General features: G+C 36.2%; 4 protein-coding genes across 6 annotated transcripts; 1 reads left to right on the forward strand and 3 right to left on the reverse strand.

Moving 5' to 3' along the window:
* Positions 1–3,906: 3,906 nt before the first annotated feature.
* On the reverse strand, positions 3,907–6,775 carry LOC145605484 (chloroplastic lipocalin-like). The gene is made up of 6 exons (XM_081661545.1): positions 6,731–6,775; positions 6,551–6,612; positions 5,906–6,029; positions 5,446–5,694; positions 4,967–5,257; positions 3,907–4,437 (listed from the first exon to the last, which is right to left on the reverse strand). Exons 2-6 carry the CDS (start codon positions 6,601–6,603, stop codon positions 4,159–4,161), a joined length of 996 nt encoding a protein of 331 aa, XP_081517671.1. The 5' UTR covers positions 6,604–6,612; positions 6,731–6,775; the 3' UTR covers positions 3,907–4,158.
* A 726-nt stretch (positions 6,776–7,501) lies between these two features.
* On the reverse strand, positions 7,502–12,482 carry LOC145605354 (uncharacterized). 3 transcript variants are annotated; one of them, XM_081661392.1, is made up of 5 exons: positions 12,104–12,482; positions 10,422–11,292; positions 10,212–10,306; positions 8,796–8,924; positions 7,502–8,008 (listed from the first exon to the last, which is right to left on the reverse strand). In XM_081661392.1, the coding sequence occupies exons 2-4, from the start codon at positions 11,262–11,264 to the stop codon at positions 8,921–8,923; spliced, it is 942 nt and encodes a 313-aa protein (XP_081517518.1). In that variant the 5' UTR covers positions 11,265–11,292; positions 12,104–12,482; the 3' UTR covers positions 7,502–8,008; positions 8,796–8,920. The 3 variants fall into 3 exon arrangements, with proteins under 3 accessions (XP_081517518.1, XP_081517517.1, XP_081517519.1); XM_081661391.1 differs by having other exon boundaries at positions 10,422–11,554; positions 12,104–12,481; XM_081661393.1 differs by having other exon boundaries at positions 7,502–8,002; positions 10,422–12,481.
* Positions 11,316–12,152, reverse strand: LOC145606239 (putative pentatricopeptide repeat-containing protein At1g12700, mitochondrial). Its single transcript, XM_081662274.1, has 3 exons — positions 12,104–12,152; positions 11,681–11,974; positions 11,316–11,578 (listed from the first exon to the last, which is right to left on the reverse strand). The coding sequence occupies exons 1-3, from the start codon at positions 12,150–12,152 to the stop codon at positions 11,316–11,318; spliced, it is 606 nt and encodes a 201-aa protein (XP_081518400.1).
* Positions 12,483–20,439: 7,957 nt separating the features above from the next.
* On the forward strand, positions 20,440–21,081 carry LOC145606241 (uncharacterized). Its single transcript, XM_081662275.1, has one exon. It carries the CDS (start codon positions 20,440–20,442, stop codon positions 21,079–21,081), a length of 642 nt encoding a protein of 213 aa, XP_081518401.1.
* Positions 21,082–22,872: the final 1,791 nt, after the last annotated feature.

Raw genomic sequence — 22,872 nt, forward strand, 5'->3', positions numbered from 1 at the left:
GGTATGCTTGAGTTTACGAAATCAGTGCAAGATGCGAACGGGTAAAATGACCGTTTCAGGACATATTGGATGGTTCCACCTACTCAATTAGACTCCTGGAGGGTATAACGGATCATAGTAAAAATCTCCGCAGTTTTTATTTTCGGGCGATAAAAGTTAAAAAATTACAAAATTGAAGGCTATAATCAACGCTTTTTAAGGAAATTTTGAGGTTTTGGGGCCCGGTAGCGAAAAGCCTAGAGACCCTATGGGATACATCTCGGGGTCATATAATGATGTTTGAAACCATATATGATCATAATATGTTGTCATAAACGTCCTGGTAGGCTTGAATTTACGAAATCGGTGCAAGTTGCGAACGGGTAAAATGACCTTTTCAGGACATATTGGATGGTTCCACCTACTCAATTGGATTCCCGGTGGGTAAAAATGGACCATAGTAAACATCTTGGCAATTTTTTATTTTCGGGAGAAAAAAGTCAAAAAATTACAAAATTGAAGGCTATAATCAACGCTTTTTGAGGAAATTTTGAGGTTTTTGGGCCTGGTGGCGAAAAGCCTAGAGACCCTATAGGATACATCTCTGGGTCATATAATGCCGTTTGAAACCATAAATGATCATTAAATGTTATCATAAACGTCCCTCGTAGGCTTGAGTTTACAAAATCAATGCAAATTGCGGACGGGTAAAATGACCGTTTCAAGAGATATTGGATGGTTCCCCTCACTCAATTAAACTCGCGGAGGGTATTAGGGACCATGGTAAACATCTTGGCAATTTTAATTTTCGAGCGAAAAAAAGTCAAAAAATTACAAAATTGAAGGCTATAATCCACGCTTTTTGAGGAAATTTTGAGGTTTTGGGGCCCAGTGGCGAAAAGCCTAGATGCCCTATGGGATACAGCTTGGGGTCATATAATGCCGTTTGAAACCATATATGATCATTATATGTTGTCATAAACGTCCGTGGTAGGCTTGAGTTTACGAAATCGGTGTAAGTTGCGAACGGGTAAAATGACCGTTTCAGGAAATATTGGATGGTTGTACCTACTCAATTGGACTCCCGGAGGGTATAAGGGACCATGGTAAATATCTAGTCAATTTTTATTTCTGGGTGAAAAAAGGTCAAAAAATTACAAAATTGAAGGCTTTAATCCACGCTTTTTGAGGAAATTTTGAGGTTTTAGGGCCCGATAGCGAAAAGCCTAGAGACCCTAAGGGATACATCTCGGGGTCATATAATGCCGTTTGAAACCATATATGATCATTTTATGTTGTCATAAACGTCCTTGGTAGGTTTGAGTTTACGAAATCGGTGCAATTTACGAACGGGTAAAATGACCGTTTCAGGACATATTGGATGGTTCCACCAACTCAATTGGACTCCCGGAGGGTATAAGGGATCATTGTAAACATCTCAGCAATTTTTTTTTTTCGGGCGAAAAATGGTCAAAAAATTGAAGGCTATAATCCACGCTTTTTGATAAAATTTTGAAGTTTTAGAGCCCGGTGGCGAAAAGCCTAGAAACCCTAAGGGATACATCTCGAGGTCATATAATGCCGTTTGAAACCATATATGATCATAATATGTTGTCATAAACATCCTTGGTAAGCTTGAGTTTACGAAATCGATGCAAGTTGCGAACGGGTAAAATGACCATTTCAGGACATATTGGATGGTTCCATCAACTCAATTGTACTTCTAGTGGGTAAAAGGGGCCATAGTAAACATCTCGGTAATTTTTATTTTCGGGCGAAAAAAGGTCAAAAATTACTAAATTGAATGCTATAATCCAAGCTTTTTGAGGTTTTGGAACCCGGTGGCGAAAAGTCTAGAGACCCTAAGGGATACATCTCACGGTCATATAATGCCGTTTGAAACCATATATGATCATTAAATGTTTTTATAAACATCCGTGGTAGGCTTGAGTTTACGAAATTGGTGCAAGTTGTGAACGGGTAAAATTACCGTTTCAGGACATATTGGATAGTTCCACCTACTCAATTGGACTCCCGGAGGATATAAGGAACCATGGTAAACATCTCGTCAATTTTTATTTCTGGGCGAAAAAAGGTCAAAAAATTATAAAATCGAAGGCTATAATCCACGCTTTTTGAGGAAAATTTGAGGTTTTGGGGCCCGGTGCTGAAAGCCTAGAGACTGTATGGGATACATCTCGGGATCATATAACGCTCTTGGTAACCATATATGATCATTACATGTTGTCATAAACGTCCGTGGTAGGCTTAAGTTTATGAAACCTGTGCTAGTTGCGAACGGGTAAAATGACCGTTTCAGGACATATTGGATGGTTCCACCTACTCAATTGGACTCTCGGAGGGTATAAGAGGCCATGGTAAACATCTTTGCAATTTTATTTTCGGACAAAAAAAGGTCAAAAAATTACAAAATTGAAGGCAATAATTCACGCTTTTTGAGCAAATTTTGAGGTTTCGGGGCCCGGTGGCGAACGACCTTGAGATCCTAATGGATACATCTCGGGGTCATGTAATGCAGTTTGAAACCATATTTGATCGTTATATGCTGTTAGAAACGTACGTGATCTGATAGGCTTGAGTTTACAAAATCACTACAAGTTGTGAATGGGTAAAATGAACGTTAAATGGCATATTGGATAGTTCTACCGATCCAATTGGAATCCCGGAGTATATTAGGGACCATGGCAATCACATCTCAGTAATTTTAATTTCCGGGCGAAAAAAGTTTAAAAAATTACAAAATTAAAGGCTATAATTCACGTTTTTTGAGGTAATTCTGAGGTTTAGGGGCCCGGTAGCGAAAAGCCTTGAGACCCAAAGGGATATATCTTGGGGTCATATAATTCCATTTGAAACCTTATATGATCATAATATGTTGTCATAAATGTTCGTGGTAGGCTTGAATTTACAAAATCGGTGCATGTTGCGAACGGGTAAAATGAACGTTTAAGGGCATATTGGATGGTTCCACTGACCCAATTGGACTTTCGGACGGTATTAGGGACCTTGGTAAATATCTCGGAAATTTTTTTATTTCCGAGCGAAAAAAGTTAAAAAAATTACAAAATTGAAGGTTATAATCCATGCTTTTAAAAAGAAATTTTGAGGTTTTGGAGCCTGGTGTCGAAAAGTGGCAAAATTGATATTTATAATCCACCCCATTGTTCGAGTACATGATGGGTTCAGATCATTGTTAGTTAAGGTCAGGTCCTCGGGTTCAATTTTAGCCAAATGAAGATCTGATTCAATTTCGGGTTCGAGTTACTGTTGAGTTGGGTTTTGGTTCAATTTCAATTGCAATAGATACCGATGTGCTCAAGTTGAACCTATATATATAATTAGGCCTTCCATAATTTGATCAGCATTATCAAGATTTTATTAAACTTATATATGAGTAATAGAGAACAAAAGGTATACAAACTGAATCGGATTATGAGTTTATAGATTTGTACCAGTATATAAGTTGAACAAAAGACATATAAATTTTATTAAACCTTCCATGACTCGGGTACATGTTCTAATTGGGTCGGGTATTAGTTCGGGTTCAGATTGTTATTGGGTCGGATTAAATCGGTTGACAATTACTCTCAGGTCGGGTGCAGGTCAAAAAGTATTGGATCAAATCGGTTGCTGATTAACATCAAATCAGGTTCAGGTCGGGTTTCAGACTTTCAGGTCACTAGTTTCACCCCATTGCCGAGTACAGGTTGGGCTCATATCTGTGCCGGTACAGGTGGGTTCTCGTATCGTGTCAGTTTTTGACAGCTCTACTACGATCCTTTTGTTATCGTGTATGAGATCACGTCTTTATGCAAGAGACATCGAGATCATATCACACTAGCTTATTGTTGGACACTACTCTCGATTAAAAAAAAAAACGTATTTTGACATGTTAAACATTGACAATAGTAAAGAATCAAACCTATTTTCCATTAAGATATTGTGTGACCATCTCATGCGAGGGTTTGTGATCTTTCTTCAAACAGAGAATCCTAATTGGAATACAGGCTCATCTTACAAATACCTGCTTGTACAGGCGTACAACAACAATAATAGGCCGCCATTTGGAATTGTCAGACGTGATGAATGTCAGTGTAATTTTAACAAAATTACAATGGAAATATACATGCAAGAAGCATCATTACATGAGATTCACTACTACTTGAAGTAGAGCTCAAGAAGCTTCTTCAATGTCTCAAGTACACTTGAGAAGGGATCAAATGCTACAGAAGACTTTAATTCGAGATCAGGGAACTGATTGGTTAGAGCCTGTTGCATTCCAGATTGAGACATCATTGAAGCAAGTTGACTGTTCGACATAACTTGGCAATCTTGGGGAGTATCCTTGATTTTGTTTGGGTCGTATCCAAAGTCTGCTAGGTAATTCTTGTACTTCTCGATGAACTCAGGTCCAGGATTAGGTGTTCTTGAGTAGATCTGTAAAATACATAGCATATTCATCACAGATTCAACTCATACTAAATTACTAATGCATTGGGTATTGAGTTTACTTGAGTTGAAAACTCAGCATCTTCACATGAAAAAAAGAAGTGGCAACTACTTAAACAAAAGAGCAGAAGTGTAAGCCTTGATTTTATAATTCAAACAACTCACATAACAAGTTCTCCAAATTTATGAGTTTCACAAAGCAAAAGTGAATATTACTGTAATAAAATCTACCAATGATGATAATAACAAAAAGAAAGCAGGCCAAATCAGCTAGACCATTCAGATCAGTTTGGTTCTTCATAATCAATATCTTTCAGATGATGGAGCTTAGACTATATTCCATTTTATTTTCAGAGACTCGGTTTGTAAATTTAGACATCAAAAAAGGGCATTTGCTACATTCTGCCTCCATACATCATTGAATAGATGAAAACACAGCAATAATAGAAGTTCAAAAAATAATGTGCAATAATAGAAGTTCAAAGATATAATGTGAAATAATAAGATTGCCAATTACCTGGACAAAACTTTTGTCTTTGGCCCCTGAGACAATAGCATAATTGTCATAATCAGTTGCAATCACATCATATGGCTCCTTCGGAATAAATGGCAGCGTAGGAAAACGCAGGTAGCACTTCTCTTTGATCATCTCTTGCCTTTCCAAAGCAGTTTCCTTCAGCTCCTTATCCTCCTCTGAGAGACACTGAACCTTTCCCCTTATACCGGTGATGTACCCGTCAGGACCCCCGTGTACACAGAAAGTATCAACTTGAATTGCGGGTGCCTTCATATCAAATGTATATATTCCCTGGAATCAAGAAACATCATATCACAACAGATATTAAAGAGCATTAAGATTTCTTACTGCTTCATATCAACATTCAAGAGCCACAAAGATATAGAACAACTTTGAGTAACTAGTAGCACCTCATGAAAGGCGGATTAAGCTTCTCACAGTCTACTTAATAAAACCATGAACCATCATTTTAATTTCACCTGGGTGCAATGACAGTCTTCCTGGCCTTGTCCAGCAAATCCGCGTTTAAGAGAGGCCACCTCGAACCATCTGCCAGAGTATCTAACAGGATCAAAGTTTTTAGCTGTCATACCTCTCATCATCATCATCATCACGTCCTTCCCATCTGCATTACTAGAGTTCTCATCAAGAGGGAATGGAACCGTACTGCTTGAGACATCAGCAAGCAAGCCTATGCTATTTTGATGCGGAAGGTCTGCCCCATACACCTGTTAGCCCCAATATACAAGTAGTTTTTACCAAAAGCCAAATTCTGAACAAACAATGCCAATACTGATCATTTTACTCAAACTTCCCAAGCTCATTCAAGAGTTCATGTTCATCCCATCTTATCGTATGATAAATGCATAGTCCGAAGCTACATTGTACTCATTTAAGTTCAATTGCGCAAATTAAACCAAATAGAATCAAGTTACTAACCAAATTGGCTTGGGAGAAAAATATGCAAGAGGCTACCAACCCAGAGAATATATGTTTAGGAATGCCATTATCTGAAGCCGGGCGCTCAATGGAGCATCTTACAGCTAAATTCTTAGTCTTCCCCCTAAAAGCAAAGGAAAGTAATTCATGATTTCAGTATCTCTGTCATGAAGACTGTCCCTCCAAATATACAACTATGTCTCGTCTCAAAAATCCCACTAGTGATCAACTACAAGAAATCGAACTCGCTGCCATTTGACTATAATTCAGAAATAACATAATCAATCAAAAGCATACAACCAATAAAACATTAAATGGGACATTTGAAGAATGAAATTTGAGCTTCAATCAACAAACATAACAGAAATTCCTAATGTACCAAGATACAATTCAAATACCCTAATGTTTATGAAAAATATTGAAATGCCCATTAACAATTAAAGAACAAAGCAAGCACATTAACAAAAATGGCAGCAATATAGAGATGGGTATGATTCAAATTGAGCTAAATTGCAATCAATAAATGATTATACTATACCCAGATAAAAAAATCGGGAGAAAATAATTAAGAACATAAAGCATGAAAAATTATATGAAAAAATAAATAAAAAGAAAAACATTTAGTGGGTAATTTGAGTAAATTACCTTGAGCGGGAATGAAGAACTGGAGGGGGTAAAGACGTTCGAATCACTTGCATTGTTTTATTCTATATAATTTTGAGCATACCCAGAAAATGCAAAAAATAAATAAATAAAATGTATGTAGTCGTGTAAATCTTGTTCTTGAAAAATCTGAGAATAATTAATACTCGAATTATTTCTCACCTTGAATAAATGGAGTGGGCAAAATGCCAAATTATACTCTTTCAAAGCTCTAGGCTCTATCACTCTCACTGAGACAAAAACGAAAAGAAATCTTCTATCTAGCGACTTCAGCACCTTCTACGCATCGTTTCTATCTAAAACGCATCGTTTTTTTTGGTATTTTTTTTTTCTCAAGAAATTGTTGTTCTTTTACATTGTACAAATTCAAATTTTAGATGAAAGGGTTAATATAAGCTGCAAAGATTGTTAGAGATAAGAGCTGACCATTCTTGTATAAAAACAAAAACTCGTAAGAGCTAACAATTTCGGATTAAAATGGCTAATAAGATCAAATAAGATTATGAGTAAACTATACTTCTCATGTTCTCCATCGGCTTTTTCTATCTACTCACTTTTTAGAAAAGTGTTTACTCTGTATTTATTATGCAATCACAAATTATACTCCGTAATAATTTAAATTAAAGACTAAAGTAGACAAAGCCTCCAAAGTAATTTCCTCTCTTAAAGCCTACTAAAAAGGGCCAACATTACTCTCATATGGCTCAAAACAACTATAGAGTACATGATTTAGTCAAGGTGCATTTTGCACCAAATTTGTGGACAAGGCTTAATTCACCAGCAGCAGAAACAAAAATAAATTCCAATCTCTAGGGCTCTGAGACTGTCACTCAGGGAGTATAGTGGTCTTCTTCTCCCTGAGTGACAGTCTACCTTTGTCAGTATTGTCATCTCACCTATCGCACCGGCTGCCATCAACTTGATAATCAAATACATAGAGAACTCATGGATCAAATTCATTTCAATACACAGATGACACTGAAATGATCTTAGGCTTTTAAAATTTCAGTGAGTTCCAGATATGAGACGGTAACTCTCAATTCATAGAGTGAAGCACCTGATTCCAAACAAAATGGTGCTCATTCCATTAATGAATTCGGCACATCAACCCATTATGAATTTCATGTCACCTAAAGGATCACTAAAATTAAATAATAACAAGGAATACACAGATTACACACTAAAAAAACGTTCAAGTTGTATGCATTGGCCTTATTTGGTGAAGATAACTTGAAATATCTTTTGATGAGCTTCCATAGAAAGGAGTTACTGTTGAGAGGGTTTCTTCTTGAAATTTCTTCAGTCATGTGCAACAGTATTCTTGGAATCAAGTTCTTCACTGAGATCTAGTCTAGATATAAATTAGAGAAAGCACAATCACAATTTCTGAAAGTCTGAAACATGCAGCGAACATGACTTCCTGGCTCGGGAAAGCTAATACTGACAATAAAAAAAAAAAAAAATTAAAGTCAGTTAAGCTAAAAGAAAATTTTTCAGGAAATTGTACAAAGCAAAAGAGTGTAGCAGCTAATTTGCTCTTGCATTTCATAAAATATTAAATATCTTATAAACATATTTGAGTAGAAAAAACAGAATAGTTTTAGACCGATACTCAAGAAAGACCTTATTAGATTTTATAAAGTTTCAGCTTCAAACATAAACCACATCAATTGTTAGTTTGTTACTGATATAAACTTCTTTTTTGCAGACATATTGCACTATGTTTTTATGCATGATAAGAAATAAGACATCCAGCAACCAAACATAAAAATTGTCTGATTCAAAGTCATCCTTTCAGAATTGTACAAACATAAAAATTGTTACGATATGTTCTCTGTCTCTATTCCAATAAATTGTCAATTTTCTTTGCAGGAACCGCTCCTGTAAGGCTTTAGATGCATTACTGACTTAAGTCAGGATATGCTTGACAAAGTTCTGTATACGCCTTAATATAATGAAATGCTAGCAAATGATGCAGATGATTATTTAAAATTTACGTTTTCACCATACCAAATCACGAATGTAATTATAATTACAAGTTTACAAAGTTGCATCTGAAGAATGAAGAAAATGAACATGTATGTGGCTACTAAATATTGTAAAATACAGTTTTGCCACAGAACAATGGAAGAAACTGGGCTCGTTTTGCACTTACAATTAACTCTGGAAACAACCAGCATTTCAACAATATCTTTTCATCTGTATAAAGCTATTCATATTAGAGTACCTGATTTGCAGTTGCACATCACCAGGAATCAAAGTGCTTTCCTCATTTGCAATTTGCATGACATAAGAATTAGGCCCTGAAATCCAACAACTTTTATGGTTTGCGCGATACAAGAAGCTGGTTTATTACCTGGAAATCAATGTTATGTTCAGCAAATTGGTTTTTGTGCAACAGAATGAACAAATAAGTTACTCAGAGAGACCGCAACGATGTTGAATGAAAATTTTCACTAAACAGGTCAGGTTCTAGACTTCTAGAAACATCAAGCTATTTTCCAAAATCAAGCCTTATAACTACATAATAATAAAATAATCAAACCAATAGATAAGTTTAAGCACCTAAAGAAAAGGTAACAAAATAAGATACCCTGCAGCTGTATCATCCACTCAGCTTTAAAAATGGACAAGCATACCAAATACTCGTAAGCTCGTAGCAGTTGTGAATCTTATCATGCAAGAAACATAAACTGAATATTGGAACCTGGGAATCCAAAATCTAGACAAATGGGACAGTATGTATGTTCACTACTCCTAAAGTTTACTATAGGACTTGAAGATTGAAACATCCTAATATCTCTGGTTGTTGACATAGCCTAAAAAATGTTGCCTGCCACCCATTGCTTTACCAGAAAACTCCATTGATTCTTAATGAAACTGTAGTTTAGGAATGTAACAAGAATTCCAATCAAATATCTTGCAGAAACTGCATGTTAAATGAAAATCTCATGTACCTCGATCAATTAATTCATAATTTATCAGTGCTTTCCAGAATCAAGACTGCCTCAAATGATAACTGCCTACTTTCAAAATTCAAATGGATGTTTTTCTTGTTTATCATGTCTGAAGTAGGAGATAAATGTAATAAGGCTAACATCATAACATGAATAACAAAACAGTAGATACTATGTAAAAAAAAAAAATAAATAAATAAATAAATAAAAACCAATTGAAAAAAAAAAAAAAAAAAAAAAAGCCTTAAACTCAAGAACACAAGCAACAATTTTTTTAGGTAAGATGATACATTCCAGAGGTCAAAGATAGATAAAAGAAATCCCAGCATCAAAACTTTAATAATTGATGTACTATACTACATAAAACTATAAAAGTGAGTGTATACTTATGTAACTGAAAGATGAATATGACACCTAAGAAAATGGATATTTAAGGAACTAAAATTTACTATCTTTGCAAACATGCAGTAAACAACTCCATGGGCGAGTCATTTTAAGTAATCAGAAGACAAGAGACTAACAAATAATGAGAAAGTTGTATCTTACTTTATAAACAACTCCGTATGAAGTAACAAGAGATAGAAATAGTAAAAGTAGGAATAATTTTTCACAACATGTCGCAGCAAATTCTCACTTGACATCATTCTATTATGCTTTAATGAATAATAAAAACATAAATAAGATACCTTGACCAAGTGTAGTGGATTGCCACATCCATATCACGAAAGACTTCAATTGCTTTGTTTAGCCGTAAAACGTGAGTAAATGACCGAAGCAAGTCCTTCAGCATATTTCAAAAACTTTAGCAACAGGTCTTAAGAGGAGTTATCACCAGAAGGCAAAAGGCTAACAAACAACGAAAAAGTGTCAGCATCAGCTTCAAATCCTTTGCTCACCATAATGTCGCGATAGTAAAATGCATTTGACAAGTCATTATTGTGAATATATCCCCGAATGATTGTATTATAGGTACAACCATCAGGAAAGCAACCATCTTCTTCCATCTTGCTTAATAATTGAGCAGCTTCATTCATAAGCCCTTCCTTGCAGAAGCCTTTAATCATTATAGTGTATGTTCTACAATTAGGTTGCAGACCCTTGGATACAAGATCAGAGAAGAATTTCGCTGCATCTTTTGATTGTCCAGCCTCACAAAAGCTGTCCATAAGGATGCAGTAAGTGAAAATATCAGGTTTAATACCTTTATCCTCCATATCTTCAAGTAATGCCACTGCCTCATCAAGCTGTTCACTTTTACATAGGCCATCAAGCAATGAACTATATGTGACAACATCAGGTGTAACTCCATGAGCTTTCATATCATTGAACAACTGGTATGCAAGTGTAAGTCTATTGGCTTTACACAAGCCATCAATAAGAGTGCTATAGGTTACAACATTCGGTGTTATCCCTTTTTGAAACATATTTTCTAACACAGTAAGAGCCTTGTCAATGTTTTTGAGTTTGACATATCCATTGATCAAAGTATTAAAACTTACTAGATCAGGCTCACAATTGTTTTGTTCCATGAGGTCAAGTAGCTTTTCTGCATCTCTCATCTGACCACGCAGACAATAACCATCAAGTAAAGCATTGTATGTAAAGATGTTAGGAGCTACACCTTTGTCAGTCATTTGTCTTAAAATTGCTTCCGCTTCCACAACATTACCATCTTTACAAAACATGTCAACCAGCATGCTGTAGGTGTTAACATTAGGTGTTATGTTGCTCTTTAACATCTCAGTCAACACAGCCTTAGCCTCTTCCCTGCATCCATTATTGTAGAAGCCTCAAATCAAAAAGGTATAAGTGACAACATCGGGTTGAATGCCCTCGGCTTTCATAGCGGAAAACAAGTCCATAGCTTGTTGTATTAGCCTGTCCTTACAAAGACTATCAATAATAATAGTACTATATATGACAAGACCAGGCTTACAATGAGAAGCAGACTGCATTTTGTTAAGCAAAGTGAGAGCACGGGCATTGTCGCCGATCCTACAAAGGCCTTTGAAAATAGCACCATATGTAGCTACATCGGGGGTTGGAAGCCAAGCTTAACAATCTTATCCAACAATTGAGCAGCTTGAGGGAGCTTACCATTAATGATATAACCATTGATTAAGGTGTTAAAAGGTATAATAATTAGGGGGGTAACCAAGTTTAAGGGATTTAGCCATTAGAGAAAAACCGAAATCAACGCGGCCTAAATGACAGTAGCAATTAGCAAGAATACCAAAGGAATGCCTATCATATCGAATACCAAGTAATTCAAGCTGACTGGAAAGAGAAATAATGGTGGAATGAGGATGAAGGCGTTTCAACTTGGAAATGGCAGTGAATAACTGATTGAAAACGATGACAGAAGGAAGAGGACGCAAAGAAGTCAATTGATTGAAGAGGGAAAGGGGTAAATTGAGATCAGAAAACCCTAATTTGCATTGTTCTTTAACTGAATTGAGAATCAAATGACGGTGATCAGTAGCATAATCAGTTTGATAGGACGAGAAAGATCGGGAGTTAAATTGAAAAGGGGAATAGCAGAAAGAAAAAAGACGAAGAAGGGTACAAGTAGAATTACCTTGACCGCCATGAAAGAAGGTCGAAGCAGCAGCAGCTCTAGATGTCATCTTCATTTGGAGCTTTTTTTTTTTTTTTTTTTTCTGTTTTTTGGTATGAACATGTTTCCTATTATCTTACGTTGAAATTCAGTTCGCTTCAGTTCAGCTCAGCTCAGCTCAGTTCAGTTTAGCTCCCAATTTCCTAATCTTATAAAATATTCAGTTCAGCTGAGTTCAGTTCAGTTCAACTTAGTTTAGTCAATGAGAACAGGCCCTTAGTCAGTTAGTCTTGAAAAGGTTTATCCGGAAGTTTAAGTACTACTCCGTAGTATAAAGGATCAGAAATTGTCCTTGGCCCGATCATTGAGAAATGATGTAGGCGTTGTAGCAATGGTTTAAAACCTGATCCATGACCCGGAGATTTATCCCTTATAGTCTCAAAGCTTTTCGCCACAGAGCCCCCAAACCTCGAAATTTCCTAAAAAAACGTGGATTACAGTCTTTAATTTTGTAATTTCTTAACCGCTTTTCATCCGGAAATAAAAATTGTCGATATGTTTACCATGATCCATAATATCCTCCGGGAGTCCAATTGGGTCGGTGGAACCATTCAATATGCCCTTAAACAGTCATTTTACCAGATCACAACTTGAAGTGATTTCGTAAACTCAAGCCTACCACGGACGTTTATGACAACATATAATGATCATACTACCTCCGGTTCATTTTAGTCGCAACAAAGGACAACTTTACACAAACCAAGGCAAAAGATTGAAAGCTTGATTATGGAAAAATAAGGGTATATGCTTAACTATTAATCCAACAAAAAAAAAACAATATTAATTAAATTAAAACATTAACCCACCACCACTACTGACACCACCAAGTATCACCCAAACCACCCACCACCACCACCCAAACCGACCCACCACCAGACCGAACCCAGCAACCACGAACCCACCACAAGACCGAACCCAGCACCCCACAAACCCAGCCCACAACGCCGATCTGCCAACGAATCAACGAAACCAACCCTCGAAACCAACGAAATCTACCCACAAAACCATACCCACGAATCAAACCCAGCGGTTTGAACCCACGAACCAAACCTGCCGATCTGAAACCACGAACCAAATCCGCCGATCTGCAACCCACGAAACCAAACCCACAACGCCGATCTGCAACCCCCACCGCTCCTAACACCAAGAAGCTACCATGAAAATGGGGTTGGGGGAGGAGAGAGAATGTTAAATGGGATGAGAGTTTAATTAATTAAGATTGAGGTTTAATCTAATAAAATCATATTTGTAAATTAATAAGGGTGTTTAAGAAAAAAAGTAAGGGCATATATGTCATTTTACAGGCCAAAAGTTACCAAATAAGGAAAAAAAAATTTGTTGCAAGTAATTTGAACCACCCCAAAGTGGAAATTGTTGCAAGTAAAATGAACCGGAGGTAGTATATAGTTTCAAACAGCATTATATGACCTCAAGATGTATCCGGGTCTCACGGCTTGTCTCCACCGGGCATCAAAACCTCAAAATTTCCTTAAAAAGCGTGGATTATAGCCTTCAATTTTGAAACTTTTTAACCTTTTTTCGCCCAAAAAAAGAATTGTCAAGATGTTTAACATGGTCCCTAATACCTTCCACAAGTCTAATTGGGTCGATGAAACCATTCAATATGCCCTTAAACGGTCATTTACCCGTTCGCAACTTGCACAGATTTTGTAAACTCAAGCCTACCACGAACGTTTATGACGACATATAATGATCATAAATGGTTTCAAATGACATTATATAACCCCTGAGATGTATCCCTTAGGGTCTCAAGGCTTTTCGTCACCGGGCCCCTAAACCTCGAAATTTCCTAAAAAAACGTAGATTATAGCCTTTAATTTTGTAATTTTTTAACAGTTTTTCGTCCGAAAAAAAAATTGCTGAGATGTTTACTATAGTCCCTAATGTCTTCCGGAAGTCCAATTGGGTCGTTGGAGCCGTTCGATATGCCCTTAAACGGTCATTTTATCAAATCACAACTTGTAGCGATTTCGTAAACTTAAACCTACCACGGACGTTTATGACAACATATAATGATCTTATGTGGTTTCAAACGGCATTATATAACCCCCGAGATGTATCCCATAGGCCATAGGGTCTCAAGGCTTTTCGCCACCAGACCCCTAAACCTCGAAATTTCCTAAAAAAACGTGGATTATAGCCTACAATTTTGTAATTTTTTAACCGTTTTTCGTCTGGAAATAAAAATTGCCGAAAAGTTTATCATGGTCCCTAATACCCTCCGGGAGTCCAATTGGGTCGGTGGGACCATTCAATATGCTGTTAAACGATCATTTTACCCGTTCACAACTTGCAGTTATTTCGTAAACTCAAGCCTACCACGAACGTTTATGACAACATATAATGATCATACATTGTTTCAAACGACATAATATGACCCCGAGATGTATTCGTTAGAATCTCAAGGTTTTTCGCCACCGAGCCCTAAAACCTCGAAATTTCCTTAAAAAGTGTGGATTATAGCCTTCAATTTGATAATTTTTTGACTTTTTTCGCCCGAAAATAAAATTTGTCAAGATGTTTACCATGGTCCCTAATACCCTCCGGGGGTTCAGTTGGGTCGGTGGAACCATCCAATATGCCCTTAAACGGTCATTTTACCCGTTCACAACTTGTAGTGATTTCGTAAACTCACTAGGCGAAAAAAGCATTTGCCCACCGGTTCAAAACCCCCTTTTGCCACCGGTTTTGAACCGGTGGTTTTTTGGGGGGTGGCAATAATATTTTAAAAAAGCCACCGGTTCAAAACCGGTGGCAAAAACAAGTATTGCCACCGGTTTTTGATGTGAACCGGTGGCAATAATGCCCTAAAAAAACAAAAAAAAAATTTTTTTTTTTTTTTTTTTTGCATTTTTTCACTTAAAATGTAGCTGACAGGTATATAAATACATAATATACATAAACTACATATATATTGATCAATAATTAGTAATCGTACACTTTTTAAGAGTGAAAAAATCTAAATTCATAACTACAAATAAATTACTCATACAACAATTCCAATTTAAAAGAACTAAATTAATCAAATTACACCAAACAAATGGTTAATACATCGGTATTCTTCAAAGGATGGCAAAACTTAATCTGTAGAGCATCAATAGCAGCAATATTTCCTATTTTCCTGACAAACAAAAGATGTCATGCAATTAGTATGGATTAGGCTAATTGGCCTAATTTTTAAAACTAATCTTCTAAAAAAAAAAACAAAAAAACCACCATAACCCACCACCTAGGAACACACGACCCCCTACCACCACCAACCATCACCCCACACCACCCCAACACCACCAGCTCCAACCCCAGCCCAAACCCTCGGCCAGAACCCACAACCCCTCTAAGCTACCACCACCAACCGTCACCCAACACCACCAGCTCCAACCACAGACCCACCCAAACCGCATCCATGCCACCAAGACCCATCACCGAAACCCACCACGACCCATCACCTAAACCCACCACGACCCGTAACCGAACCCACAACCAAACCAAAACCCTACCCAACGCCACACCCACCACGAAAGCAACCACAACAGCAACTAAAACCCTACCCACCGCCAAAACCACCACGCCAGTAAACAAAAAACAAACGGATCGGAAATTTTTTTTAAAAAAAAAACCAAAAAACATACCTTTATAACCGAAATTGGTTTGAATTTGGTTTGATAAGGTCAAATTCGACAATGAAAAGTCTAGATCTAGATATTTCATGGTCGAATTTAACCTTAAAAACCATTAATTTTTTAACACCACCGCCGGCGACGAGATAGCTTTGAGATGAGAAAGGAGGAAAGAGAAGTGAGACGAGAGAGGGGTGAGACAACCGCGCGGCGACGAAGCTTCGAGATGAGACGAACAAGAGAGAGAAAGGGTGAGAAAGGGTGGACGAACAGGAGAGAGAAAGGGTGAGACGAACATACAGGAGAGAGAGAGAGAGCAGGAGGAGAGGTGAGGGAAGAGAGAGGCTGAGAGAGGATTTAGTTAGGGTTAGGGGTTTATAAAGGGGAGGGACCGGTTTTTTTTTTTAACAAAGCCACCGGTTTTGAACCGGTGGAATTGATATTTTGACCACCGGTTCGGTTTAAACCGGTGGCAATACCCTTCCCACAAAATCCTGCCCATTTTCCCCTATTTTTTTGCCACCGGTTTTTAAAAACCGGTGGCCATTTGGCGGTGCCAAATTCAATTTTTCTACTAGTGACTAAAGCCTACCACGGATATTTATGACAACATATAATCATTATATATAGTTTCAAACGACATTATATGACCCGGAGATGTATCCCTTAGGGTCTCGAGACTTTTCGCCACCGGGTCCCAAAACCTCAAAAATTCCTCAAAAAGTGTGGATTATAACCTTCAATTTGGTAATTTTTTTAACCTGTTTTCGCCCTAAAACAAAATTTGTTGAGAAGTTTACCATGGTCTCTAATATCCTCCGGGAGTCCAATTGGGTCGGTGGAACCATTCAATATGCCCTTAAACGGACATTTTTCTTGTTCGCAACTTGCACAGATTTTGTAAACTCAAGCCTACCACGGACGTTTATGACAACGTATAATAATTATATATGGTTTCAAACAGAATTATATATCCCCCGAGATGTATCTCTTAGGGTCTCAAGGCTTTATGCCACCGGGCCCCTAAACCTCGAAATTTCCTAAAAAACGTGGATTATAGCCAACAATTTTGTAATTTTTTAACTGTTTTTTGCCCAGAAATAAAAATTGCCAAGATGTTTACCGTGGTCCCTAATACCCTCCGGGAATCCAATTGGGTTGGTGGAACCATCCAATATGCCCTTAAACGGTCATTTTACCCGTTCACAACTTGCACTTATTTCGTAAACTCGAGCCTACCACGTACACAACATATATATAATGATCATATATGGTTTCAAACGGCATTATATGACATCAAAATGTATCCCTTAGAGTCTCAACGCTTGTCTCCATCGCGCATCAAAACCTCAAAATTTCCTTCAAAAGCGTGGATTTTAGCTTTCGATTTTGAAACTTTTTGACCTTTTTTCGCCCAGAAATAAAAATTGTCGAGATGTTTACCATGGTTCTAATACCCTCCGCAAGTCCAATTGGGTCGGTGAAACCATTCAATATGCCCTTAAACGGTCATTTTACCCGTTCGCAACTTGCACAGATATATATTGTAAACTCAAGTCTACCACGGACGTTTATGATAACCTATAGTGATCATATATGGTTTCAAACGACATTATATAACCCCCGAAATGTATCACCTAGGGTTTCAAGGCTTTTTGCCACCAAGCCCCTAAACCTCGAAATTTCCTAAAAAAACGTGGATTATAGCCTACAATTTTGTAATTTTTTAACTGTTTTTCGTCCGTAAATATAAATTGCCGAGAAGTTTACCATAGTCCCTAATACTCTTTGGGAGTCCAATTGGGTCGGTGGAACCATTCAATACACCCTTAAACGGTCAGTTTACCCGTTCACAACTTGCAGTGATTTCGTAAACTCAAGCCCTACCACGGACGTTTATGACAACATATAATGGTCATATGTGGTTTCAAAAGACATTATATAACCCAGAGATGTATCTGTTAGAATCTCAAGGCTTTTCGCCACCAAGCTCTAAAACCTCAAAATTTACTCAAAAAGTGTGGATTATAGCCTTCAATTTGGTAGTTTTTTGACTTTTTTTTCGTCTGGAAATAAAATTTATCGAGATGTTTACTATGGTCCCTAATACTCTCCGGAAGTCTAATTGGGTCGGTGGAAGTATTGAATATTTTTTTTTTAAAAAAAAAATAATAAACAAGAGCATGGGTTAGTAGCTAATTTACTGAATGAAAAGTTGAAAACGCCTACATGCATTGATGGATGCATGCATGCATATGTATTACTCCGTATTTAAGTTAGAGGGTTTCCCAAGATTTGAAATATTACTACTTTACTAGGGACTCTTAACTCATTAATTGGGTAGTTGATTGTTGTTTTAGGCTTAGCTTTAAGGATTCCCTATGAAAATTTGACCAACTCATCTATCGATCAATCAACTTCCAACGAGTCTCTAATTATTCATTATACGCTCTTTAATCACTCCGTAATTAATATTATAGATTTATAGCTAACGTTCCAATGCAATTTTTTATTTTATTTTTTTTTTTTTTTTTTTTTTGTTGACGGAAATCGAATGCCATTTATATATATATGTAGTCGTATTCTATTTATATATATACTCGTATTCTAGAACACGATAATCTCTCCTAAATTCAAAATGATTTCCATCCCCACAAAATATCTTAGAAAATTGGGTGATTATGATATCATCATTGATGGAATCTCTCTCAAGGCCAAAGTAGTGGATTCCATAAAGCTTTTGGATGAGTTGATTCCCGGCTATTTTGATGGTCAAGATATCTTAGGACTAGACCTTAAATTATTTACAAAAGATATTTACGACAGTACCAAAAAAATACAAATGCTAGTGATAAGCTCAGATTCTCGTTGCTTAATTATCCTCGACAATATTTTGCAGTGTTTTGGGATTCCTGAATCACTGAAGAAGTTTCTAGTCGATCCCAACATTTGTTTTGTGCGATCATCTATAACGATGCCCCTTCCTCTCGAGAGACAGCATGGTGTAGCATGTTGTGAGTTGGCTTGCCGGGTGCTTAAGAAATCAGGGATAAAGGAATCCGATTTACGGGTTATTGCTAGTGAAGTTGGGATTCCGTATAAGGATAATCACTTCGCATTGAATCGAGTCACTGTTAGAGTGAATGTTGGGTCGTATGGCCCAACAACGTACACGACAATGATACGAGTAGATTCTACATTCGACAAGGACTTTCCAACAGAAGAACAAGTGAAGATGGTTTGCTATGATGCCTTTAAATGTTATCAAATTGCGTTTAAGCTCCTGTCCTCGCTCAACTAGTTTCATTTATTTTAGTCTTTTTGGAGTTTAATTATGTTTCTTGAGTCTTTTAGGAGTTTAATTAACTATGTTTCTCTTAACTGTATCCTACCTCTATTGTACCTCTTTCGTGATTTGTCTAGTTGAAGACGGGTTTAGAATCAATGAATTTGTGTGTTAATTTTCCTTAAGAATTTTATTTAATATTAAGTGTTCACCTTGAATAATTGTGTTTATTTTGATGAAAATTAGATATGTTAACTTTATTTCCTTTCATGTTTTGTACATTATTTAAGAATTTTTTTAACCAAAACAAATGTAATGTGATAATAAGTACACTAATATAATTCAAGTCAAACAAGTAAAGTATCATACTCCATGGCTTGCATTAGTGGTGGCCTGAAAACCTAGTCATGAAATTATTGTGTAATATAATGTTGCAATTTCCAAATCCCCCAACTTTTGAATTTTTCTTCCCTTTTTATTGTGATTTGTTCTGATGTTCACTGTACCCTCTCCATTAAAATTAAATAAATAAATAATAAAAAGGATTTGGTGTATTTGTATATGTCATGAAAGCTATACTTTTGATAAAAGCTATACTTCCTTCACTATCTCTGTGTATTTGTATATGTTATGAATACAGAGAGAGTGTATTTGTGCCCTTTCACACAACTATATATGGAGTATTATAGAAAGATTTTAAATGGGAAGAACTTTTTGAACCTTCTTAGTTAATTGGCAAATTAGAAAAAACAACATAAAACTAGGATTGAAAAGACTATTAATGGAAGGATAATGAGATATCTATATCTCTAAAATAAGATTTAAGTTAATGATGTTTTTGTACACTATGAATAGAGAGGTCAGAAAGTGTTCATTACGATGCTATAAATGAAGTGAAAAATTATTACTTGGACTATTAGATAATGATGAGTAATCATGTGATGGGAGAATTTAACCTAATCACTATCTTAATAAATTTGTTAACTAGGAGTAGTGACTCCGGTCTTACAAGTTACGCAAAAGGAATCAGATCAGATAAGTTAAGCTAGCAAAGATAAGTTCAATTCAGCAAAATCAATTTATAATAAGATAAGAATATTTATGTTAAATTTTACATAAAATAACCGAGGAGTTCATTAATTGAATTAATTTATACTTTGTATTAAAACATGTTGCCAACAATGGATAATCGTTTATGGGAAGAGTACCCCGTAAAAAGTAAAGTTAATTGCTTTAATTATTTCTATGCCTTGTATTAGAATCTACTCCTAAAACCTAACTAGCTAGGTTTAGGAAATTATCAATCTATATAAAGACCTACACATGTATACGTCCCTAAGTACTTACGTAGTGCCACTAAACGGGCAGCTTAGATGAAGAGGTCACGCAAACCTCAAATTCCTGTTGAGTTTCTCCTACAAATGGGTACATGTGATGTTACCATCCATGGTGTTAAGCTCACCGCGCATGTAGCCAATTGCGCGGCAGCTGTTGACAAGCACATCGCCAATCTACGATGCCACCTCGAGTGCACAACTAAGGTGGTTGGCCTAGACGTGAAAAAACTCAAGCCAGCTACGGGTGGTTACACCACACATGCACTTATCCTATGTGTGTTTCGCCGTTGTCTTATCATTCACTTAGATTATGTGGGAAATCATGGTAATGCACCCGAATCCTTAGACAATTTTCTTAATGATCCCAAGATTTGCTTTGTTGGAATCACAAAATTGCCCGAGATCTTCTACCTTGTCAAGTTTAGTAACCCTGATGTTGGTGTACAAGTGGGTGACTTGGCTGCTAGGGTTCTTAGAAACCCGGCTCTAACCGAGTCTAGCTTGTCCGATTTAGCCATCCAAGTCGGGGTGCCATACGAAGGTCCACCGTCTCCAACTAGTGAGATCGAAGTTGATTCGAGGAATCCAAAGGTGCTCACTGATGAACATGTTATGGCTGCAGCCAGTGATGGTTATGCTTACTACCAAATTGGTTACAAACTCTTGACCTCCCTCTGAATGTATATGTAATATGTTTAGTACTTGCATTATGTTTTTTTAGTTTTTATTTTTTTTATTTTTATGTCTCTAAATTTGTCTTAAAAGTTCATTCTCACCTTGTAATGTCACAATGCATTCATACTGCTACTAGTAGTATGTGATCATATATGCTACAATGAATAAATAAATAAATCTAAAACTTTTGTAAACACTAGGTATATATAGATGGGTTATTATTTATTAATTGTTCATTACCTTAAAAATGCGCTTTGAGTCTATTATAATATTACTCCGTACGATCGATCGAACCAATGCAAAGTCATTCATCTAAGAAAACTTAGTAATGCACTACGTACTAGGTTGTGGTTAAATGATGGCTTCTAGAAGCATGCACTAGCTTATGTTTAGTTATATTGTTTATTGCTTTATCCCATAAAATAAATAATAAATAAAAGACAAATTGCTTACACCAAAAGCAACACTTAATAATAATAATAAGATCCATTATTACTAATACTACATAAAAGGATTGCATCAAAAAAAAAAAAAAAAAAAAAATACTACGTAAAAGGGAGTTATTAAGTACGAGTACTAATTTAACATGACTTTGATAGAGTAGGCTAGCCATAACAAGAATAGAAATACTAAAAATATTAGTTTATCCAACAACATGTATCGTGTGACTTACTGACTTAAACGAGCTTTAGTTGATCATAATTATTCACAAATTTACAAGTAGTGATGTAAGCAATAGTGATGTAATTCCCAAGCCTCCAAGCTAGATTCAAGAATATACTTCCAGAGTTGCATTGATAAGTTCTTTCAAATAAAAATGTATGTTATGTCATACATATATTGACATTGAATCTCTAAATAAATGTAATGTAATGTACTAATGAATGTACTTTTGTAGTTTTGTATATCTTCTCTGTTGCAGGATAGTGGGCATAATTGAAATTTAGTACTCCCTCCGTCCCTAAATTACATTCCTCCTTTCTATTTTTGATATTCCAAAATTACATTCCTCCTTTCTATTTTTGGTAAGTTTTTTTTAGTAAATCAACTCTCTTTTTCTGTTTTATATTTAATGCTTTCTCACTCATCCTTACCTAATCTCACTCATAATCCTTGTGCCAAATTACAATGAATATGATTGGTTAAAAAATTTCAATTAGGAGCATGTGATTGGTCCTTTTTTTTTGCAAAGGATTGATGACATGTCATGGTAATAACTACTCTATATTTGTACTTCCCATTGCATTATCTAATTATTGTTATTTGTCTTATTCTTTCCTCCTTAATTCCCGTGTAAATTTCCAAAGAGGAATGTAATTTAGGGACGGAGGGAGTAGTGTATTTGATCTAGCTTTTATCTTTCTAGATAAATAAATCCCAAATATTTTGAATTGGATTTGAATTTCCTATTTAAAGTTTAGGTATTCGAAATCAAAAGGTTTTGTGTGAGACCGGGCTCAATAACAAAAATCCAATAAAAAGGCGCGGGCTAACTAAATCCGATCGCGAGGCCCGCAACACCAAAAACATGATAGTGGACTCACGAGAGTCCGTCTCACCCAAAACTTCACCATTCGCAATATTGAACTTTTTTATGTAAAAAATATACGAAGTATTGAGAGCTATTGATCGACACTAAGGGTCTGTTCACTTCAGATTATTTTTAGTTCAATTTAGTTCAGTTCAGTTCTTGATTTCCTCCTTTCATAAAATATTCAGTTCAGTTCAGTTCATTCAATCAGAATATGACCTAAAGTCATAATAGTAACATATTTTGTCATCCAACAAGAAGTG

This window comes from Chenopodium album, chromosome 22 (genome assembly GCF_948465745.1).
Source record: "Chenopodium album chromosome 22, dcCheAlbu1.1, whole genome shotgun sequence".
Lineage (NCBI taxonomy): Eukaryota > Viridiplantae > Streptophyta > Magnoliopsida > Caryophyllales > Amaranthaceae > Chenopodium > Chenopodium album.